General features: G+C 40.2%; 2 protein-coding genes across 6 annotated transcripts in view; one reads left to right on the forward strand and one right to left on the reverse strand.

Moving 5' to 3' along the window:
* The window catches only part of DFFA (DNA fragmentation factor subunit alpha), a 355,095-nt gene that overhangs the window by 120,459 nt on the left and 211,532 nt on the right, over nt 1-23,104 (reverse strand). The window lies entirely within an intron of this gene.
* The window catches only part of UBE4B (ubiquitination factor E4B), a 61,434-nt gene that overhangs the window by 26,701 nt on the left and 11,629 nt on the right, over nt 1-23,104 (forward strand). The window contains exons 7-22 of one of the 5 annotated variants that reach the window (XM_032775463.2): nt 688-1,098; nt 2,005-2,118; nt 6,122-6,263; nt 6,814-6,914; nt 8,644-8,758; nt 12,534-12,617; nt 14,195-14,251; nt 14,992-15,108; nt 15,195-15,293; nt 15,837-15,950; nt 16,957-17,155; nt 17,382-17,520; nt 19,754-19,853; nt 20,689-20,816; nt 21,173-21,271; nt 22,629-22,864. In XM_032775463.2, the coding sequence (XP_032631354.1) occupies nt 688-1,098; nt 2,005-2,118; nt 6,122-6,263; nt 6,814-6,914; nt 8,644-8,758; nt 12,534-12,617; nt 14,195-14,251; nt 14,992-15,108; nt 15,195-15,293; nt 15,837-15,950; nt 16,957-17,155; nt 17,382-17,520; nt 19,754-19,853; nt 20,689-20,816; nt 21,173-21,271; nt 22,629-22,864 (2,255 nt within the window). The remainder of the gene's footprint in view (nt 1-687; nt 1,099-2,004; nt 2,119-6,121; nt 6,264-6,813; nt 6,915-8,643; nt 8,759-12,533; nt 12,618-14,194; nt 14,252-14,991; nt 15,109-15,194; nt 15,294-15,836; nt 15,951-16,956; nt 17,156-17,381; nt 17,521-19,753; nt 19,854-20,688; nt 20,817-21,172; nt 21,272-22,628; nt 22,865-23,104) is intronic. The other 4 variants (XM_032775465.2, XM_032775464.2, XM_032775466.2 and 1 more) reach the window with 4 other exon arrangements.

Genomic DNA, 23,104 nt, shown 5'->3' on the forward strand with positions numbered 1-23,104 from the left:
ATGGGACACTATATAAGACAGGCTCTGAGTTGCAGAGAATTCTTTCCTAGCTGTGTAGTTGGTAGGTCTTGCCCATATGCTCAAGGTCCAACCAATCCCCATATGTGGGGTTGGGAAGGAATTTTCCCCCATGTCAGATTGGCAGAGACCCTGGGAGTTTTTTCACCTTCCTCTGCAGCATGGGGCATGATCACTTTCTGATTTAAACTAGTGTAAATGGTGGATTCTCTGTGACTTAAAGTCTTTAAATCATGATTTGAGGACATCAACAACTCAGCCAGAGGTGAGGAGTCTACTGCAGGAGTGGGTGGTCGAGGTTCTGTGGACTGCACTGTGCAGGAGGTCAGACTACTAGATAATCATGGTAGTCCTTTCTGACTTTTAGAATCTGAGTCTATGAAGTAATTGGAGCCTCACTGACTTAACCCAGGTGAGGATCTGGCTCTTAACTGTTAAATGTATAATCCAAGCAATGAAATCGATACATTGTTTAAATATTGGAAATAACCTAAAATGAGACTCAGTAGGTAAAAGCATTGTGTGATGTGTTAAGTGGAATGAATATTCATATACTAATTGGTTAATAGTAGTGGGGTGTTTCTGTTGTTCATTTTGTCTCTCTCTTGCCCTTCTTCTGTGTATTCTAAATGGCTGCTTTTTTTCCTTTTCCCACTTTAATTGATCTAGTCTCTATGGGACTAGTCCAGCTCCTAGTAACCATTTCTCAAGCCATGTGCCAATGACTGGTTCATCTGTTACCCCACCAGCCAGTTCACTTGCCATCACATCTGTGCCTTCCATTTCTGTCAGCCCTCATCTCACAGCAGCAAGTCCTTCTGGAGTCCAGCCCTCCTCTCTGAGGTACCACCCATATACCGTCACCCACCCCTGGGGCTTTTCAGCTTCTCATATCCCACGCTCCTTGAATATCTCCACCCCAGCTAGCTCACCAAGTCCTCCAGTCATGGCTACCAGTCCTCAAGCTGTGCCAGTCAGCTCATCCAGACAGAGGCCCACAACCATGGGTCCATCTTTGTCTACTGCTTTGCCCGGTACCTTGAGCAGGCGTTCTTCTTTCCTAAACAGGATTCCATCTAGGTAATTCACAAGCACAAACAGTATCTATTACATATGCAGTGCAGGGTGTGGTGCATTTATGCCGTTTGGAAGAACTAGTCTCTGTACTGAGCTCACTCTACTTACCAAGCGTTGATTTTTCTGTTGGTGTTGAGCTAATACGTTGACTTGCTAACAAGCCCTGGCTGCCAAAGTACTAAACCTTTTTCTGTCAGTATTTGATATTTAATGTAATTGGCATAAAGGTAGCAATATCGTTATATATTTCCCCTTTTTATTCTCCTTCCCCTCCCCACTCCCACTGGTAAACTCTCTTCCTTTGGTTTAAATTGCAGTTCAGTCACTCATGCTGGATAGTCTATCAAAGAGGTCTCCTGCTTTGTAAATAACTTGGTGTAGATCTTCAGTTGGTTTGTTGAATGCTCTTGGTTGCTGGAGTATGTCAGATTTGACAGATTTAAATGATAGAATAGCGTCTCTTTGTCAGCAAAGACAGGTACTAACTACTGTGCTGGCCCTCCGCTAGCTGCTTCCAGGATCCCCCCGCCTCTGCAGGAGGGAGAAACCAACAAACAGCCTTTTTGGTGCTCTCATTTTGCTCTGCAAATGCTGTGGTTCAGTTGAGCAGCTCAGAGCTCTCATCTTTAGTATTCTGTGAGATCGAAGGGCTTCCATTTATGCTGTAATTTTTCTAAAGACTTGTTTACTTCATTAGTTGTGTATGAATGTTTTTATTTTGGTATGTGAATAGCTCACATTGATTTTTCTAATGTCATGGATTGTATTAACCATTGTTTGCTGCATGTTTAGGATGACTTTTGGCATAATTTATAAAGGAAAACTTAGCAGTTTTACATTTCCTGCTGTGTTTTCATTTTTTAAGTCTGTTTTGTTCTCTGACGGCCTTTTTTGCTTTTGTTGCGGTAGTATATACGACAACCCTTTCTCCCTCCTCTTCCTTGCCATTTCTGATGTGTCTGGGGACAGTAGTGATGAAGAAAACGAAGATGGTGATTTTTCTTGTGTCCAGTTTGGGTCCAGGTATTGGAGAAATAGAATGTAACTTGCATGTTTGGGTGCTCTAGGAACTAACAGTTTGTGGAGCTTTAAGCATTCTTCAGTGGAACTTTGGGAATAAGTAAAGGAGGAGATAACTTGGACAAGTCTTAATGGGAGATGAAGGATAAATATACATAATGAGTCCTACTTAGCCAGTTCTTTTTAAAAAGAGATGACTCAGAATAAAGGAAATGTTAGTCATGTTGCCCTTCAGGTTTAATGACCACAAAGTCTGAAACAGCCATGTAAGTGGAACTCCTTACTGGATGCATGATATGAGGAACATTGCTCATCAAAAACTACATCCTTTAAAGTCAGTGCTAACTCCTGCACAAGCCCTTCTTCTGAATACTTGAAAATGAGGACAGAGGTTAGTGGGGAGTAAAAGACAGAGCCAGATCCTCAACTGATGTAAATTGATGCGGTTCCATCGAAGTTAATGGAGCTACAGCAATTTACTCCAGCTGAGCATCTGTCGTCTAATCTGTGAAGCACATGTTACCTGATTCTCAAGTGCACAAGTAGAAATCAGCAGCCAGTGGAGATGGGGTGGTGAAGACTGATACATTTGGGACAGAGTTGGGGAGAAAGATGGCTTAGTGTGAATCCAAGACATGGCCATCCCGTTGTGAATTTCTTCAGTTTATATAGCACTGAAATACTTGATAGCAAAATGAGAATGGATATATTCACTGCATGTGGAGGTTACCCATTAGCCTTGCGAATATATTATACTTTGTTGAATATTGAATGGGCCAGGCAGGAGATGCTTCTAGGAATGACAGTGAAGGTTAGGATCTTCTGTATATGTGTAGCTGGAGAATAATAACAGCAAATGGCTGAATGTATATCACAGTCTCTCAACAGCCTTTGAAACATTTTTGCTGTAGGATGCAACTTCTGAAATGAAAAAAATAAACAACTTCCTGAATGCGTGTTGCTCAGTTCTAGGTGATCTGTGTTCCTGGTCTGGCCCTGGTGATATTGGTTCCATTATTCCCATTAAAAAATATCTACAACAAATGTATTTGGCATCTATTATTTTCTTTTGCATTTAGGCAAATTAGGAGATGGGTATGGGAATAGTATATGGGAAGCATGCCCTTTGGAGAAGGGGAGTTCTTTGGAAAACAATAGCTCTATAACATTTCTAGCATATTGAATACTTTACACCCATCTTCAGTTTCCTGACCCAACCTGATGGTGGCCAGCTGCTGATTTGTCTCAGGATACTGTAAAGGCTTCTTCATAGCAATAAAAATCTAATCATGATGCTTGCAACATTGTGCTTATTGTCTCGTGTATTCCAGATAGAGTGCTTATATCTTGAGTATAACAAAGAGCAATGAGACTTTTTAAAAGGAGAATTTAGTCTGAATATTAATTTTAAAAAATTCCTAAATTAAGGATATCTAATTAGGATTTGAAGTATCCTCCCAAGAGAAGTGGATGGAAGCACCCACTGCTTGGGACTTCTAAAACTAGACTAGACACAGAACTGGAAAGTGCCATGTAGGGAGAAATCCAGTCCTGCACAGGAGTGGAGGAAAGTCCTACAAGACCTTTCCAGCTCTTATGTCTGTGGTTGTCCATGGTGGAACATTAGAACATAACTATTGTGACAGAGTTAAAAGCTGTAGATTTAATAAACAGTTGTTGGAAGATTCTCAGAGAGGTGAATTGAATAAACTCCTATCTTCCAATCCACACTGAACGATTTCAGGAGAAATATTTTATTCAGATTAAAGTTTTGCAGTTTGTGTACAGGGAATTCTGTGTTGTTTTCACCCTTTGCATTAATTTCAAATCTTATACTTGTGCTATTGAAAACATAGCCCGGATGTCAGTTAACACAATTTGTGCAGTGTAATACCTTCTGGGACTGCCACGCTTCAGGTGACTTTGCTGGTATGTTATGTCCTGACATTCTAACTGACTGTAGTGGAATATCAGTTTAAAGTATGAACATGACAATCTAACGTTTATGCAACAACTTTCATTTTGAAAGTTCCAAAGCACTTTGCCTTTGTGATAAACATATATAGCTGTGCACAGGAATCATTTCAGCCATTGCTGACATGAAGTTGCCTATCAAGTAACTAACCTTGGCATGAAAAACCTTTTTTGAAAAGAAGTTGATATTGTACAAATAAAGGTGGTGATTTTCAGGCAGGAGGTAAGAAATTCAAAGTACAAGAAAGAGACTACATGGAGAAAAGCATTTGTATGTGTAGTTTTACGCTGGATCAAAGCTGGAACCAATAGCATGTAAGTAGGGCTAAACTGGTTATTACGGTGGAGATGTTAGCAACGAGAGACAGACGGTATGTCTATATGGCAAATAAAAACCACGGCTGGCCCATGCCAGTTTACTCAGGCTTGTGGGGCTGTTTCATTGCTGTGTAGACTTCTGCATTGGAACCTGAGCTCTGAGACCCTCCTACTCCACGGGGTCCTAGAGCCTGGGCTCCAGACCAAACCCTGGGTCTCTGGGTATGTCTACATAGCAGTGAAACAGCCATGCAGCCTGAGCCCCATGAACCCAATTCGGCTGGTATGGGCCAGGTGCGGGTTTTTGTTTGCTGTGCAGACATGCCCAGAGACCCTGAAAAATGGCCTTGTGAAGAATAGCTGTTTGACCACCCATACTGAGAGTTTTTATTTTGTTAAACTTGTTATATATGGTGACTATATAGTTATAAACTACTTTTATAAACAGATTTGCATGTTACATACAATTGCCAAGTTTAAATTGAAGAGAAAGAAAGACTTGGGATAGAGGATCAAGGAGAAAGAGGTTCTGTTTCTGTGCGTGTCATGGATTTCCTGTGTAACCTTGGGCAAGTCACTTCATCTCTCATTTTTCATGTCTGTAAAATAGAGGGTGGTGATAAATGCCTTTCCCAAAGCAATAAATATGAGACACTATCAGAGATAGAGGTATCAAAAAGGAGGTGCTGGTATTAGTTGATAACCTAAGGCACCACATGTTATTGTCAGGACCAGGTTGTATATCCAAGAATTCTGACAGAACAAAAGAATGCAGTGTTTGAGCTGCTAATGAAAACAACCAGTCTCCTAAAAGTGAGCTGTTGTATTGGAGAGCTGGAAGGAAGTAAATGGGAACCTATCTTAAAAAACAAAACACGCAGCCACCAGAAGCCAGTTTACTTACATAAACTTACGTTACATATGTATGGATTTACTTATGGGGAGGAGAAAATGACTTACACTTCTGTGATTCAGAGAATTACAGCCCAGTAAACGTCACTTCAGTCCCAGCCAAACTATGTGAAATTGTAACTTAAAAATAAAATTCCGTTACATGATATAATAGGGAGAAACTAGCTTGGCGTCTGTGACTGATATTAACCAAATGTGTGTGCTCGAAATCTGAATAAAAAATTATACAAAAAAAAGTGTGATTGTAGTTGAATTTACAGTAGATGCCGAAGAGAGAATGTGAAGCAGCTCGGTGGAGGGGTTTTGTTACTTTTTCAGTGTTGCTGGTCAGATAACTTGGGAACCATAAAAAAGAGTGGAGGAGTAGGGTACAACTAGCTAGAAGCATCACTCCTTGAAGACTGGCTGCTTCACCTCTGTAATCCACAAGTTGAGAATCACTTTTATAAAGGCCCGTTAGCGTTTCATGCCTTTTACCATCTGTCAAACATCTGCTCCGTCTTGATCCCCCTTTAGGAATTGCATTAGGCTGCTTGCTGAGCAAGCACAGAATGTGAGTCATGTGAGAATACGGTCCTATCCCAAGATCTGGACAAAAACATTTAGCAACTTCTGCTCAGGTCACACAAACAAACTTACTTTTACAGGTCTTGTCTGCATGAGTGTGGTGTGTTGGGATGGGGTTTTCTGCTACAAAGAAGTTGTTTGCTAGAGAAAGTTGGGAGCATGCAAGACATTGGTAGAAGAGGGATATACATCTTGATTTTCTTTTTCTCCATTTTTTTTTTTTTTTTTTTTAAAGTGTGGGAGGCTCTGCTGGAGCAAGTGCTTGTGATTCCTGCAGTGACCATTTCAGCATTGAAACTTGTAAGGAGACAGAGATGCTGAACTACCTCATTGAGTGTTTTGACAGAGTTGGAATAGAGGAGAGAAAAGCACCAAAGGTATTGTAGAGAAGGGTAAAGCCATATTTGCAACAGCACTGACTCTCAAACTGTCTTCTCTTACTTTCCGTTGCCCAGAGGGGAAGGAGAGTTTATAGCAGATAGCTCTATAAAAGCTTTGTGAGAAGTTTTTGTTTTGTAAATCTCACTACTGAGATTCCTATTTGGCCTTTTTAAGTTTGTGTTCAGAACCCCTATCTGTGTTAGTTTGATATCTGTAAAATTGACATTGTTTTGGGGACTGACATGCATCTATCTATTCCCTTTCCTTTGCTTTAAATGGTTTATTACACACAGATCCACATGTCTAAGACCAACAGCCTTTGCTGTTAATATAAACCTAAACTTCTCCCTTGTAGACAACAGTGGAATGGAAAATATTTAGTTCAGCTCTTTAAATGTAATCTGAAGAATCTTCAGCTGGAAATATGCCATCTATGGCATCTGTTTGCTTAGATTGCACGAATGCAGAAGTTGTTCGCTGCATTTTGTATGTCTTATCTATGAATGTTTTCATTCTGCATTAAAATGATTTTTTTATTCTTCTTAGATGTGTAGCCAGCCAGCAGTTAGCCAGTTACTGAGCAACATCCGATCACAGTGTATTTCCCATGCTGCTTTGGTCCTACAGGGATCCTTAACACAACCAAGGTGAGTAAAGTTGATATTGGTCATGAAATAGACACACATCTAACACAGAATTTGTATATCTACAGAAGTAGATAAAAATTGAGTAAAATCTGCTACAGAAATGGGACACCTTTTCAGTAAATATGTATAGTATGTACCATTACATATGTACAAAATGCCTAGGAAGGAGTACTGCGAAAAGGGATCTGGGGAGTCATAGTGGATCACAAGCTAAATATGAGTCAACAGTGTAACACGGTTGCAAAAAAAGTGAACATCATTCTGGGATCTATTAGCAGGAGTGTTGTAAGCAAGATAAGAGAAATAATTCTTCTGCTCTACTCTGCACTGATTAGGCCTCAGCTAAAGTATTGTGTCCCGTTCTGGGCGTCACATTTCAGGAAGATGTGGACAAAGTGGAAAAAGTCCAGAGAAGAGCAACAAAAATGATTAACAATCTAGAAAACATGAACTATGAGGGAAGATTGAAAAAATTGGGTTTGTGTAGTCTAGAAAAGAAGACTGAGAGGGGACATAAGTTTTCAAGAACATAAAAGATTGTTACAAGGAGGAGGGAGAAAATTGTTGTTCTTAACCTCTGAGGATAGGACAAGAAGCAATGGGCTTAAATTGCAGCAAGGGTGGTTAGATTGGACATTAGGAAAAACTTTCTAACTGTCAGGGAGGTTGAGCACTGGAATAAATTGCCTACAGAGGTTGTGGAATCCCCATTGTTGGAGGTTTTTAAGAGACGGTTAGAGAAACACCTGTCAGGAATGGTCTGTATAATACTTAATCCTGCCATGAGTGCAGGGGACTAGATTAGATGACCACTTGAGGTCCCTTCCAGTTCTATGATTCTATGATTGCAGTGGCTCAGGATTTGTCTATATGGGAAGATATACCCAGTATAAACGAAGGTGTGAATTTAAACTGCTGTAATTCTACCAATATGACCCTCATGTGGACACTCATATTCCAGTTTAGGAGTGTATTTATCTAGTTCAGTTTGTCACTTTGAAAGAAGTTTAAGCTAAACCAAAAAAGTCACATTTACTCTGGAGTAAGTGTGTCCACAGGGGGATTTATATTGGTAGCACTTATGGTATAGACAAGCCCTAAGTATTTAAAGGGACAGTGTCATAGTAGAACACTGACCTGATTTTTTTTCCTATTTGTTAGAATCCAAGTAATTTAAGAATATCTATTCAAAACAAATTCTTCAATTAGCTTCTCAAAAATGTGACCCACCCACTTATATAGATCAACAACCCTAGAATAACGACTGTTTTTGTGTGTAATAGAAAAAAGGCACCATTCAGTTTCAAGTTCATAGGGTGTGCTTACAAAAAGTAAGTGTTAATTTGGAAAATACTATGACTTCCACCTTTCCTTACAGTTGGAAAAATGAACAGGTTGAGATTAGTGAAACAAACTTAATGCTTTTTGCTTCACTGGGATGAGTCTACCAAAGGATCTTTTCAGTATAGAGAGGTAGAGGGGAGAACCATTTAATTTAGATAGGACATAATTTTCTTCAAACCACATTAGACTAAAGTGGGGTTTTGGCAGCAGCATCCCCTGAAGGATTATCTTTGTACAAGGACTTGGGGACACTTGGTTAGTTGCTTCTGAAAGAAGTAATTGTCTCCGTTATGACATTCCATTATCTGGGTGTATCAGTAAATGTGAGACCAGTTGTTTTTTCTGAAAGATGTCTCTCCCCGCCCTTTTTTTTATATGAATAAAGGTCTTTGCAGCAGCAGTCTCTGTTGGTACCATACATGCTGTGTAGGAATCTTCCGTTTGGCTTCATCCAAGAATTGGTGAGAACAACTCACCAGGATGAAGAGATGTTTAAACAGGTAAGAGGCTTGTTCAACTTGCAAGTATTAGTATACTCTACAACTTAGAATTATCCAAGGGAGTGGCTGTCCAACTCTTTGTTCTGCAGACCACATTCTGAGACCACAGTCTGAGAACCATTGCTCCCTGGACTGGCAAGTAATTAAGCAATTGGAGGAGTTTGCTGTCTCTCTTGTTTCACTTGTTAAAGGGATTCAAAAAGAATGACTGAGCTCTGTTTGAAGTTTTACTTAAAGTAAGCAAATCTATAAATCTATAGATTTGTTGTGTAAAGAAGATTCTGTAATAAGCAGCACTTTTTAATGAAACATTGAAGCATACTACCTGAATTTTTTTTGCATACAGTAGTATCCCATTGTAAGGCTTTGTCTTGGACTGTCACTTTTCAGATCATTCTATCCAAATTTCCCTGATCCATAAAATGGCAAACTTCCCAAATCACACATTGAGAAATGTTAGTTTTTGTCCATCTTGCCAAGGACAGTTTAATTAATAGTTTGCATCTATAACACTTTCACCCCCAAGGATTTATAAGCACTTTTTGAATATAATTAAGGCCTCACAACACTCCTCTAAGATAGGAAACCATTATTATCCCCCGTTAGAAATTAAAACACTGAGACAGTGTGTAAACAACTTGCCCTAGATGTCAGGGTGGGTCAGTGGGAGAGCCAGAAATTGGAATCCAGTTCTCCTGATTCATAGTCCTGTACTTTAATTACTAGGCCACACTTCTGCTTCACAATTTAATGCCAAAGCAGGTCAGTCAGGTTATTACTGGCTCTAATTAGTGCACCCATGATTCATTCACAGCAAAGCAGCACTCAGAATGGTATGAAGTCTCAAATATCTTTAGAACATGGTTCTCCAAGTGCAGAGAAGAAGATTTGGAGAGGTACACAGCAGGGCTGGGGCCAGCCCCCATGGAGGATGGGGAGGGAGCACCACGCTTCCAGCCCAGCTACTCCCCCATCCCCATTTCTGCCCCCAGCTCTGCCTTTAGCCCAGGCCTCGCTGGTGAGGAAGCCTTGGCTGTGTGTGGACAAATTGTATAGTAGTAAGGGGGGCGGGGGCGTGGCTGGAAAAGTTTGAGCACCACTACTTTAGAAAATGTAGAGAAATTCTTATCTTGCATTAACTTCTGAAAATTATACTGATATAAGTGAGGACTAAATGCATCAACACCAATAGGAACTGGCTTTTGGAAAGAAGTATTTGATCACTAGGAATACCTCTGCTTTTAATTAACATGTGCTCATGTGAATGAGAGTCCAGAAGAAATACTATCGTTCCTATCTGGAATTAAATAGCAATTTGCACAGTTAAATTTACGTTAACTCTTATTTGGGCTCTTATTATCAGACAGTGCTTTGACCTGGAGTGTGTTTAAGAAACTGTGGGTATGTATACATTGCAACTGGGAGCCTGGGTAGACTATCAAGTGTTAACCGTACTCAAGCTAGCCACTCAAGTTCAGATCCATAGGAATGGGCGGGCTTGTACTCAGGTGGCTAGTCTGTGCTATTTTTAGCATTACTTGGGAGAAATTCTGCACCAAAAAATTAAAAATTCTGCACACAATATTTTCAAATTCTGCACAATTCTGCATATTTTATTTGTCAAAATGGCACAATATAATCACACCAGTTTCAATTATTTTTGGTTATTTATTTCAAAATACCTGTCAGCAAGTAAGTCTGCAACAATACAGACATCAAAAAAGATCCAGAAAATGTGTTTTGACAAATAGATTCCTTACTAGGCATATTAATACAGAACTCGGAGTAATAATTCATTTAAACTACAATACAGAACCATATTTCCCGCAACCTTCAGAAGCAGTGCAAATGCTTGGGGGAGTCGGGGTAAAGGAGAACCTGAGGGAGAGGGAAGTAATTGCTTGAAAGGAGCCTGGGTGTGAACGTGGAAGGTTGTTCGGTATGGGTGAGAAGTATGGAACAGGTTTCTTTTGGGGTGGGGTGGGGCGGGACTGTTAGGGAGCTTCCCCCATGCAGACCCTGGTTGACCCTAGCCTTTCCCATTCAGTCAGGCACATCTGCCCTATCTCCATGTGCCCCTGCACCCCTATGTGTCCTTGCACCCCCCGTCCATGTGTCACTCCACCCCGTCCCCATGTCTCTGTGCTCCCACTCAACAATTCCCCTATTCCTATGTGTCCCTCCTTGCCTTCCTTCCCCCTGTAGCTCCGTACCCCTGCCCATTTGCCCCTGCACCTTCCTCCCCCCTGTGACCCTGTGCCTCCACTCCCATTCAGCCCCTGCCCCAGTTTGTCCTCCACTAGCCCTTATGAGCCCCATAGCCTCTGTTTCCTGACCTGGCTTGCTGCAAAGAAGACTCTGAAGGTTCTTTCTCTTCTCTAGCTGGCTGGGAGCAGCTGTTGTGATTTATCACCAAAGTGCCCACTAGTGGGCAAAAGGCAGAACTGCAGCAAGATTCCAGCTGAAGCTTTTTTCTGCACAAAAAATTAAAAATATGCATGCCTAATTAATTATGTGCGTGTGGAGTAGCGCAGAATTCCTCCAGGAGTATAGCCTGCTTCCTTGAGCAGAGCTAGCATGTATCTGTCTCCCCAGGTTGGGAGGCACACTCCAGCTTCAGTGCAGACATACCCTGGCAGGGAATGGTTATGGAACATGGTTAAGATCAAGATTGGAACATGTCCCTAACTGGATTAGGGAACAGCCTTGTTGTAACCAGATTACCTAACACACTTCGATGATATTTGTATATCTTTATCCAAGAGACCCAGTACAGTTCTGTTTGGGTTCCAGTGGTCACTCCTGTATTTTGTAAAACAAATATTTGATTTTTATTCCAGAAGGAAAAATTCGATAATATGTGATTGGGCCCTTGTAATTGGATGTTGTTACGTCTTGGTTAATCATTTCCTCCCTTCTTCCTTCCTCCTTTGCAGTCTCAGTGGCTCCTGCTGTTTTGCCTATCACAGTATTAAAATTTACCATCACAGGCACAAAATCTATCTTGCCCAGAAAATACTATTCCGCTGTATATAATCACTATTCACTCCAAGTCAATGGGTCAATAGAGTACTGCAAGGCTGGGCTATCAAGCTGTTAAAGGAAGCCCTAGACCCTTTCTTCTTGGCAATAATCTCTCTTGTATTTTTATATTTTTATACATGATTTCTACCTGTGGAGAGTTTGCTAGATCAAGTCCCTAATCTTGTTGTGGTTTTACCATTGTTGATCAGCTGCAGTGTGTGTCTGTATGTTCCACTAGCTCTGTGACCAAGTCCAGATTAGCATGTTGTTTGCATTGCTAGAATTTTTTAGATTACAATGTAGGTTCTTGGCACTGACCAGAAAAACTTTTAAAGTACTCACGTGTTTGGAATATTTAATTGTTTGTACAAGTGAATTTTCATGTACAGACATCAAGTTGATTTGTCATTTACACTGTATTTGGATGTGTCGAAGATTCGTGCCAGATGCTCTTCTCAAAATGTAACAAAAAAGGTGATCGCATGGGCTGAACTTCATTGCCTGAAGTGTAAAGGAACTGGATTGAGGTTGTAGTTCTAGGCTTGCTACTCTTTTTACGTTTAAACATTGCTGTTTCTTTTGAAATAACTTATGTAAACGGACAGAACAAACTTCATATTTTGTTTCCTTCTGTGGACATACTAGTATTGGAGATGTGAGCGGGTTTCAGGGTGCCCAGGGCTGTGGCTTCACCTATGTCTTATTGATTCCCATTCTGAAGTGTATAAGTAATGTACTTCTGTTTTTACAGATCTTTATCCCTATCTTACAAGGCCTGGCTCTTGCTTCCAAAGAGTGCTCCCTTGATAGTGACAATTTTAAATATCCCCTTATGGTAAGGACTATTCCATTTTAGCAGCTCTTGCTTTAAGATACCCAGTATTTGATGCAGATCTGTTCAAAGTAACTTTAATTAACCCTGTTTGGCTTGCTTCAAATGGCTCATTGAACACTGACCTCATGTTGGAAATGTAAAGTGTTATGAGGTGAGTAACAAAGAGTAATGACCAGGTGGAATCTGTGGTGCTCATAATGTCTCAGGCTTAATGTACAGCAGACTTTATGCAACAGTCTATTCAGATGTTTACATCCTGGTGATGTAGATGAGAGACATGGTCTCGCCAATTAGTGTACATGCTATGTGTTTTTAAAAACTAAATAAATCCCATAATTGTTGTTAAAAACCCTAAATGATCAGAAATGAAAAAAAAAAATCTACTTTCCACTATTTACTTCTTTTTAGTTTTTGTATTGGTCTCTGTCTAGCCAATTGATGCCCATTATTCAGCAAATAAAATGATTCATACCTATGGCTATCTACTGCAGGAAATTCATGGCAGTCTGACCACTGAAAAGTGACCTTAAAAAAGCCCTTTATTTTACTCCATAGATCAACACTTAATGTGTCTTTGAGGCAGAACTGCTGATTTATTGACACAACTAAACTTTTATTCCTGTAGGCAACATTACCAAGCCAAGTACAGATACAAGACAGCAAGCCGGATTCCCCTGTATCCCATTTATTGCAGATAAAATCAGATTGCAGGATCTCTTACTGATGGTTTTTGAACCAGAAAGAGGACTGCTTCAGATTTAGGTTGAGTTTGCAGTTCTGCGAATTAGCTTAAACCACTTTGGGACTTCGCAAACTAAGCACATTTGATGTCACTGATCCACATTTAAAAAAAAATGCTTTCTCTGCTTGTTCCGTGTTCCCAATTTTCAGGCTACCCCAACCTTAAATAATTTCAACCCCTTGTGAAATTCAGCTGTCAGCTTCAGCATAGGTTAACGCTTGCTGGAGTCTCTTCTGCAGAGCCTTGAAGTGGCAAAGGGTGGAATAGTAGTCAACTTGATACACCGGAATAGAAGTATGAGAACATATAATACAAGAAGTGGAGCATATAAAAGCTTATGTTATTTTGCGTTATCGAAATCCTGCTTTATAGACTCTTTATTTCCTTCTCCTCTGCAGTTTAGCTTGAGTTAGACACTGTAGATAGGATTCTTTGTTTCAGGCCTCAGCGTTCATCTGACAATGTTCCACTTTGGGTCGGAAGACAAAGGCCTTGGTGTGTATAGGACAATAGCCCTGTTTATTACTCTTACTGACTCTTGTATGGCAGTTTAGGAGTTGAGCAACGGGATCATTATGTATTGAACAAGCAAATAACTTGCCCAGCTAATTTTTAAAATAAATGTGATATTTGGCTTTCTGAGATAGTTGCAAGGTGTGTATCAGCATATTTAGATCCTGTTCCCTTTGTAGACAATTAATGTTTTACTATTGACTTAACTGGAGCAGGATCTGGTCTTTTAAACATTCTAGCATGTTTATCTTTTCATTGGTAGTCAGGGTGGTCTGGGAAATGCATCTGAATAAACTGTCTTTGTTTTTTGTTTTTTTTACAGGCATTAGGTGAATTGTGTGAAATCAAGTTTGGGAAAACGCACCCTATATGCAGTTTGGTAAGTGTCCGCACACCTAAATATAACAATTTCTGCTACATAATACTTAACATCTGCATAGCATTTTTGTTTCAAAACACTCTGGAAACATTAGTTATTCTCACACCCCCCTTAAAAGTTAGGTAGGTGGTGGTCCTGTTTTACAGTTAGGAAACTGAGGCACAAATAAGTGTCTTGCTCCAAAGCCACAGAAAAAGTCAGTGGCTTCCAGGATTGGAGGCCATGAATTCATGGTTTCCATCGTCATGCCCAGTCTGTTAGGCCTACCTCATCTCTAATTTGCATGCAGTTCTTGCTGATGGCGTGGTTTGTTCTTTATATTCTTTGGCAATACCAATCTAGTTGAGAATTGCATGCATTAGATTATGAACCATCCAGATTTCTTCAATAAGTTACTTGGGCCAGTGACTCTTGTTATGTGGTTGTGTAACATCTTGCACAATTGGGCCCTCATCCTCCTTGGGGGCTCTTGAGAGCTATGGTATTATTTAATAGTAAGCAGTAACTAAGATCTGTCCAAGGAAGAACAACATCAATAAATTGAGTTGCCTCTCCTTGAGAAGAGAAATAACTGAAGTTCAGAGAGACATAAAACAAAGATTGCTTGCACTACAGACTTCACCATTTTGCTATCAGTGTGATGGGATGATGAAGAATCAACAGAGACAAATGCAGATAGAAAAACGGTGTTAATGATTTGGCTGCCCTGTCAATGTCTTCCTGTTCCTTTGTTTTGGTAGGTTGTTTCTTTGCCCTTGTGGTTGCCTAAACCTGTAAGCCCAGGTGCAGGACGAGAGTTGCAAAGACTCTCTTACCTTGGAGCTTTCTTCAGTCTCTCTGTCTTTGCTGAAGATGATGTAAGTACTATGCTAGCTGCAGTCTCTCACCTGGAAAAGAACCCAAAAGATGTGTTTGTACTCCTTGCAAATTTTCTTTCTTTCAGATTAAAGTAGTTGAAAAATATTTCTCAGGGCCTGCCATTACTCTTGAAAACACGCGGGTTGTTAGCCAGTCATTGCAGCATTACCTGGAATCTGCAAGAGTAAGTAGCCTGATATTTAATTGCTGCCAGAGGATTTTTTATTTGTTTGTTTTTAAATTTTTGGTTTCCATAACTTAGGTGAAGAGTGTTTTACAAAATACAGACCATCCACTAAACAATAAAGTAGTTAAGAAGAGGCTGAGCAAAAACCTAGCAAGAAGAGTTTAACCAGAGAGCCACAACACTAGGAGATCTTTCTGTAAGCACCCTACCCAAACCCAAGGAATATCGTTACGGTTACCACCAGCTATTGATTATTCACAAATGTCTCTCAATGTTCAGTTCTTGTGGGTGGATGAGTAAAGAAGACCTGGTACATTTCCACAGTGATTGTGTTGCAATGATTTTTAAGCTATAATCTTTTGTAGATAATGCTCTTCTGTAAATAAATATTTTGCATACTTGGGATAGCTGTGTTCTTTACAAGAAGACTACAACAGAATAGTAGATTCTGTATAGTACTTGGAACATGCACATGTGTCTCCGTGCTGCTGTTTTCACGATCTTGCTGTTCAGTGACATAATTTTCACTTTAAATTTCAGCAAGAGCTGTTTAAGATTCTACATAGTATTTTGCTGAATGGTGAAACTCGAGAGGCAGCTCTCAGTTACATGGCAGCTGTTGTTGATGCCAACATGAAGAAGGCACAGATGCAGGTAAAGACTGAACTCGCTTCTTCATTCACAGATGTAGTTAGCACAAATAGTTCTAAGTGGCTGAGATGGTGGTAGTTTTAGCAGAAGACAGACGTTCTAGGGCCTGAAGCAACCAGGAATTCCATCTAGGCCATTCTTTCAATATTATTTTTCTGTACATTCTTCTTTTTTTGAAATGAATCTATTTTGCCCTGTTTGCTCACTCCTCTCTGAGTACTGAACTATCTAAATTTGTTAGAATACAACCCTCCTTGGCTGAATTTTGTGTCTTTTTACTGATGTGTGCTCTTCCTGGCAGCTTCCACCAACTGGTTGCAATAAAAACTTGTTTTCTCCCCCAGTTAATGAACTGCCAAGCACTCACTCAAATTTACAAGAGCCACAAATAATGTAAGTCCTAGTGAGAATTGACAAAATTCCACTGAAGCAACAGTGCTGATTTTTTTTGCCACTGGTTAGTTGATTTTTGCCTTGGTATAACCTGATTGTGAATCCTAAAAGTGTGCGGTTTGAAGCATCAATGTCTTGAAGTCCCCATTTTCCATCGATGCAAACATTTTGAAACTGTCTGCAGAGCTGTTTTCTTCAAGGTGAAACAAAGAACTACCGGAAATGTTGCTTGTACGGTAAAATTTAAGAACTGAAGCTTAGTTACTTTATGAATCTTTCCTGTTCCTGGCTGTCCCTATGCTAAATTTTTTTAAGAAGCCTCTTTGAGACCCTTTCCCCTTCTTTCTCTCTCCCCTAAGTATGTGCGTTTAGTAGTCATAAAAAAGACTGGTGGTTGACACACACAGGGCAGGGAAATGCTGTTAACAGTTACAGCTGGTCATATTCTAGTTAGCCTTAGAGGTCCTGGTCCTTCTTTTATTTGTTGTTTTAACCATGCATTGTGTATTAGTGATGGATGCTTGAGTCCCAGGCCTGCCAACTGCAAGTCTTTTGTCTGCTGCTTTCTTCTAAGCTGGCATATTCTAGCATTCACTTTCTCTCCCTTGTCTTGCAGACTGATGATCGGATGGTGTCTACGGACGGTTTTATGCTCAACTTCCTTTGGGTGCTGCAGCAGCTTAGCACGAAGATAAAGCTAGAAACGGTTGATCCCACCTATATATTCCATCCCAGGTGTCGCATCACTGTCCCAATGGATGAGACAAGAATTAAAGCAACAATGGAGGATGTTACAGGCTGGATGGCTGAGCTTTGTGAGTAAAGAGCATGCATTGTCTACCTTTTGTCTCTACCCTTTTGTTCTGGTATTGGGGATATCACAAAACATTCAGTACTGTAAATGTTTTGCTTGGGACTGTCTGTTGCTTTTATAGCTTGTTTTAAGACTGCAGAGAAATGTGAGTTATTCAAAGTCTGAGTATTAATTCATGTAGCTTTTTTTCTTACTCTCCTTCATCCTGTGTTGTTCTTTTTTTGTAGACAGGGATCAGTCTCCATGTTCTGAACCAAAATTCCCAACGGAATGCTTCTTCCTAACCCTGCATGCCCATCACCTCTCCATCCTGCCAAGCTGCCGCCGCTACATCCGTAGACTGCGGGCCATCAGGGAGCTCAACAGGTTAGAAGTTGTCTTAGTTACCTAGCATGTGTTCTACAGTTTTCCCTGCCACCTTGACTAGTAGGTGCTTTCCTATATATGATTATGGTTCTTGCAAATTTGATGGAAATTAAAGCTACAATTTAAGTAAATCCATGCTGTGGCATATTGGGGAGTTTTATCGACTGGTCAGTCTGTTGCTTTGATAGCTCTTGCAGAGTATTTTGTATCTGCAGGTTCTGGTTCTGCTGATGTGTACAATGCCATCCATCGTGACTTCAAACAATAGTGAGAGGAAAGGATGCTGTTTCTATATAGTATCTCAAACTCTAGGGGTAGTCCTAGAGAGCACTGGATAGTTCTTGAAAGCATCCTAGCGTGTACAGAGTTGCAATGTTTTGATAGTTTAAACTTTGTTGAATAGTGAGTGGTATGATTGGGGAAGATGGTGCTTTAAACCTTTTGCATTGCTGTGGAGGTGCATACACACACATCTCTGACATGCAGGTCATTGTAGTGGTTGCTTGACAAGCAGCATTTCTTCTTCTATGTCTGGGATGTTGTGTATCGCCCTGTAGAACAGATGTTTATCTGTTCCTTGTGGCTACTATGGTCTTGGTGGATATCAAATTATCTCCATTATATAAAAGCTTTCACAGTGAATTCTAAGGTAGCTACATATATAATTCAACTACTGGTTTGTCATTTTTTAAAAACTGCTTAAGTTCTGATGCTGACATGAAGATGCTGTTGTTTTTCCCTTCTTGACATGAATTCAAATACATTTTTTATAGCTGCTGGATTGCTAAACCTCAAGGAACTTACTCAGTTAAAATAAATAAAAGCAGGTTGCACAGTATCAGTGTTTTCCACTATTTATAATTGTATTCACTTAGTAAAAGTCCCTTGACATTAAAATGGCAGGTTTGTTGGAGGATTTTAGAACTTTATTTACAGTATAAACAGACAAAAGGCTAGGAAAGCTGTTGATATCTGTGTGTGAACAGTCAACACATGTTTTACCCAAATATTTTCAAATAAACCAGACCCTGGATTTTAAAAAGGAATCACTCCTTTTTCCTTATTTGGAATGTAGTGTTGCCAATCATGAGTTATTTCTGTACATGCTCAGCGCTTACCAGGAAATGCTTAGCCCTCTGTAAACTCAGGCCATATATTTTGATGTCACTAATGAAAGAATTAAGGTCAGATAATGATCTGCAGCAGATCAAAGCTGGGGAGACTAGTTTACATCTGGGGTGGTAGGAAATAGAATCATAATAATGTAGTGTATAAAATCTAAAATAGATTAAGATTAATACCCACATAGACAAAACATTAATCGGCTGCTGCTTTTTAAATGAATTAGGTCCAAATGATGAGACTTGAATAGCTCTGTTTGGATGGTTGTGTGACATAGTCATTGCACTTAACTTTTATCCTGTGTTAGGTCTAGGCTGGCTGTGACCATGGTGGAGGGGGCAAAACTCAATCTTTGATATAATGATGGGCCTTGCACTGAAGGGAAGAGCATGAGCAGCTTTCCCATTGCTTGTGCTCTTTCCCCACAGGCTTGAATTGTAATGGGGCTTGTGCATGGGGACAGGGGCTGCCAAGAGAAATCTTGTCTAGAAGGAGGTTGAGAGAGAGGTGCTGGGAGTGCATTTGTATCTGTCCTACAAAGGAGAGGAAGGTATTTTGAACCGTTCCTGATACCAGCCTTCCTATCTTCCTCTAGTAGCTTCTACTTTTCATCTCTCTGCTCTTAGTTTGGGGAGGTGAATGAGATATGGCCTTTGCTTGCCTGCCTGTCATGTTCTGGATCAGGCTCCCTCTAACACAGGGTTACTGTTCTTAATGACATGATTTTAATTCTGCTTTTTATAGAGATTGTGAATTTGGTACAAACCAAAGTATTAGAAATGTGATTAAAATGATGAATGTGTCTGGAGGGGAAATCCTTTCCCTGCTGTCCTACTAGTAATATTTGTTTGCTGTAATTCTTGTTTGCTTAATCAATCGTGAAACTAGGGTACTTAGGGTATCCCTGCATTTGGCCTTGAAGATTTTTCTTTTTCCTTTCAAAAGATGCAAGAGTAACTTGCTGTCCTGGTGATGAATTTTTGTAATCTCATTTTTTTTCTTTCCAAATTTCTTTCCTTTGTAATTTGAAATCAGGTAGTGTAAATATTTTACCTGCTGTCGTCATATGTCCCCTTTACTGTCATCACTAGTGATTTCATGTGGTTTACAGGACTGTGGAAGATCTGAAAAACAATGAAAGTCAATGGAAAGAGTCTCCTCTAGCTACCAGACATCGAGAAATGCTGAAACGCTGTAAAACACAACTTAAGGTTTGTAACTAGTTAGGATGACAACTAAATGGCCCTATCAACCTGTGTGTGTGTGGTGGTAGTAGTGGTGGTAGTTCTTTTTCAGTGGAAGAGGTTTGAAAATATGTTTTAGGTGTATAGGAGGATCGTTTTCAATATATTACACTGTTGTATACCTGTTAACTTAAGAACACTATATAATATGCACAGTACAATACAGGATGAAAATGCTTAGCACTTAGAGCAATTTTAAATGTAAAAGCAGTTTACAAAAATCAATTCATGCAACACCCTTCTGAGGAATGATGGTGTCGCTGTTTCCATTTCTCGGGTGGATAGAAACAGCGCAGAGAGTGAGTGACTTCTCAAGGGCTCATACAATTTCTGTCTAAACTGGGTGTAGAAATCCAGAGCTCCTGATTCTCAGTCCTAAACTCTTTCTGAAGTGGATGCACTGGAATCCTTCATTATGAATTTCAGTACCCTGTTTAATTGTTGTAACTGTAAATTGATGGGAATATTCTACTCTGTACCATCTAGATGGCTTTTTCTGACAATTTCTCAGCTCATCTAGCTTCTTAACTCTCCTGTTCTTACTGTTGGAATATTTGCTCCTTAACTACAAGTTAGTGAAGGTTTTCTCCTTGTGGATCTAGTTGAGTTGTATTCATCTGTCTTTGTTGATATATTGTCCTGTTCTTTGGGCAATGAAAAAATATTTTGTATGGAGGAAGGAGCAGAACTGTCTTAATTATTGGAAGTGTTGAGTGGAGTGGATGGATTTGACCTTCATACTGTGTTTCTTGTATCTTGCTCTTGATTAGCCTTTTGTGTGCATTTTCTCCTCCTCCTGCAGAAACTGGTGCGGTGCAAAGCTTGTGCAGATGCTGGCTTGCTAGATGAGAACTTTCTTAGGAGGTGCCTGAATTTTTATGGTATGGTGATTCAGCTGTTGCTTCGAATCCTCGACCCTGCCTACCCCAAGTGAGTTTCAGGGCTGGGTGTGTAAATCACTATCTGAAAAATCTGATACCAGCTGTGTCTACCTCAACATTATCACCTACTGGGACTCCTAAATTTGTGATCGGTTCTTGTCAATGAATGACAGTTTTTAGACTGTAAGTCTGATTTATGTAGTAATTTCAGTTACAGCTGTAAAAACCTGAGTTATGTTTTGCTAATTGGAAGAGCTGAGATTTGAAGTTTTAAAATCCAATATTTATGAGAATATCTGTAAAGGGCCATTTGGAAATTCGGTAGTAGAATGCAGAAGATATTATTTAACCCTGGTATTCTGCTGTCCTCCTTTTAACCCTGTCACTGTCTTTTCTATTCCACAGCATAGTACTGCCTTTAAATCCTGATGTCCCGAAGATGTTTGCAGCACTGCCCGAGTTTTATGTGGAAGATGTTGCTGAATTTTTATTTTTTATTGTACAGTAAGTGAAGTCATGTTTGAGGCAAACTATTATGCTTCCCAATCCTACATCACAGACGGTGTACTTGTAATTGGCTATGGGCTCCCTTCTCTACAACTGAAAACCAGTTAGAACTCTGAGCTAAGTCAGTTCCAGTTCCAGCGCAAAGAGAGGGACTAATAAGAAAAAGATGAGTGATTTCTCTGGAGGGAAAAAAGGCAGAAAAAGAAGGGGGAGGGTAAGCAAACTGTGGTGAATATCAGTTGCCTAGACCTTGCAGGCCCCCCTGCGTGCATGTCTGAGAGGGCAGATCCAGGGTTTGCTTTACCTGTGCTTTTCCCCCCTGTCTCTGGTCTTTTCCTCCTTGGGTTTTTTATTTAATCTTTCATTTCTCTAATTTTTTTCTTGCTTTTGTGAGTCATTGTCCCTCTTTCCAGCTCCCTAGAAGGCTGCATGTTGCCTGGGCAGATGGGCTAAGCATCTGTTGGGGACTCATACGGCTAGGCTGGTTTGCCGTTGCATGAAGCTGTTTATCGTGAGAGCCAAGGGGAGAAGCTTGTGGCAGTGGGCTTTGCCGTTGCATGCAGCCGTCTATGTGTTAGCTGTTTTTGTTGCTGACTGCATTCGGAGTCATTGCAAAAAGAGGAATGGGGCTGTGGACATGGCTTTCAAAGAGCCAATTTCTGCTTTACCCACAGGCATGGAGCATTTTTGCAGAGGAGATTGCCTTACTCCGGGTCTGCCCCAATGTCCTTTGCTGCCCAAGTGTCTCTTAGAAGTAGGGGTTCACCAGTGACACTGCTTTCCAGAATGGGAAATGCTTTCCTAGACTATTATAAATTGAATGTAGTACCATGTGTTGTTAAAAAGGCAGTTTCCCTTAGATATTGTAATAAGGTCTGAGGTATTAACCATCTCTAGAGCAGTATTAAAGATAAGAAATGACCCATTAATAAACAAACATTCACTTTAATTTGTAGATTTGCTAGAATCACATTAACTTCTAAGATTTACCTCATTAAAGCCAAATATGGCTGTTCCCTCAGACTTGTGGGTCCACTGGTGTTCATAGAATTCAGGCGATCTCAGTCCTCCTTCAACCCCACAGTGCTTCAAAAAGAGGCAGCAAGCATTAAAGTAGCACTTCAAAGTAGTGTTGACGCCATATGAAATACAACAACTGATTGTGGTTGTGCTTCAAAGGTGATCCCAGGAAACTATTACTGGCAAGAGCGCCTAATGTAGCTGAATCAGAGTTTAGTTTCCATAATGACTTAATGCTTTTACTGGGGCTAACAGGCAGTCTGACCTGAGTTGCCTAGGACAATATGTAGTTGAATCCTTTACAAGTTTTGTGTTCTCCTCCCCCTATCTTCAGATACTCTCCTCAGGTGCTTTATGAGCCCTGCACTCAGGACATTGTGATGTTCCTTGTTGTCATGCTGTGCAACCAGAACTACATCCGAAACCCGTACCTGGTAGCAAAGCTGGTGGAGGTGATGTTCATGACAAACCCAGCAGTTCAGCCACGGACCCAGAAGTTCTTTGAAATGATTGAGAATCATCCTCTCTCCACTAAATTGTTAGTCCCCTCGCTGATGAAGTTTTATACAGGTAAGATATTGTGTCTGCAGGGTTATTCATCAACAAAGTGAGTGGTGAAAACTTTGTAAGGCAAGAGGTTCTGTCAGTCTGCTTAGGCTCTAAAAAAAAAAAAATCAGTCAGTCCTTTGGAACATCTTTAGATGATTCCTTGTCATGTGCTGCTTTTATTGTAGCCTGACTCTAGCAGTGCTGCAGTGGCATTTTGATTCCAAAGCAGGAAAGCCTTTTTTTTTTTTTTTTTTTTTTTTT

This window comes from Chelonoidis abingdonii, chromosome 23 (genome assembly GCF_003597395.2).
Source record: "Chelonoidis abingdonii isolate Lonesome George chromosome 23, CheloAbing_2.0, whole genome shotgun sequence".
NCBI classification, from domain to species: Eukaryota; Metazoa; Chordata; order Testudines; family Testudinidae; genus Chelonoidis; species Chelonoidis abingdonii.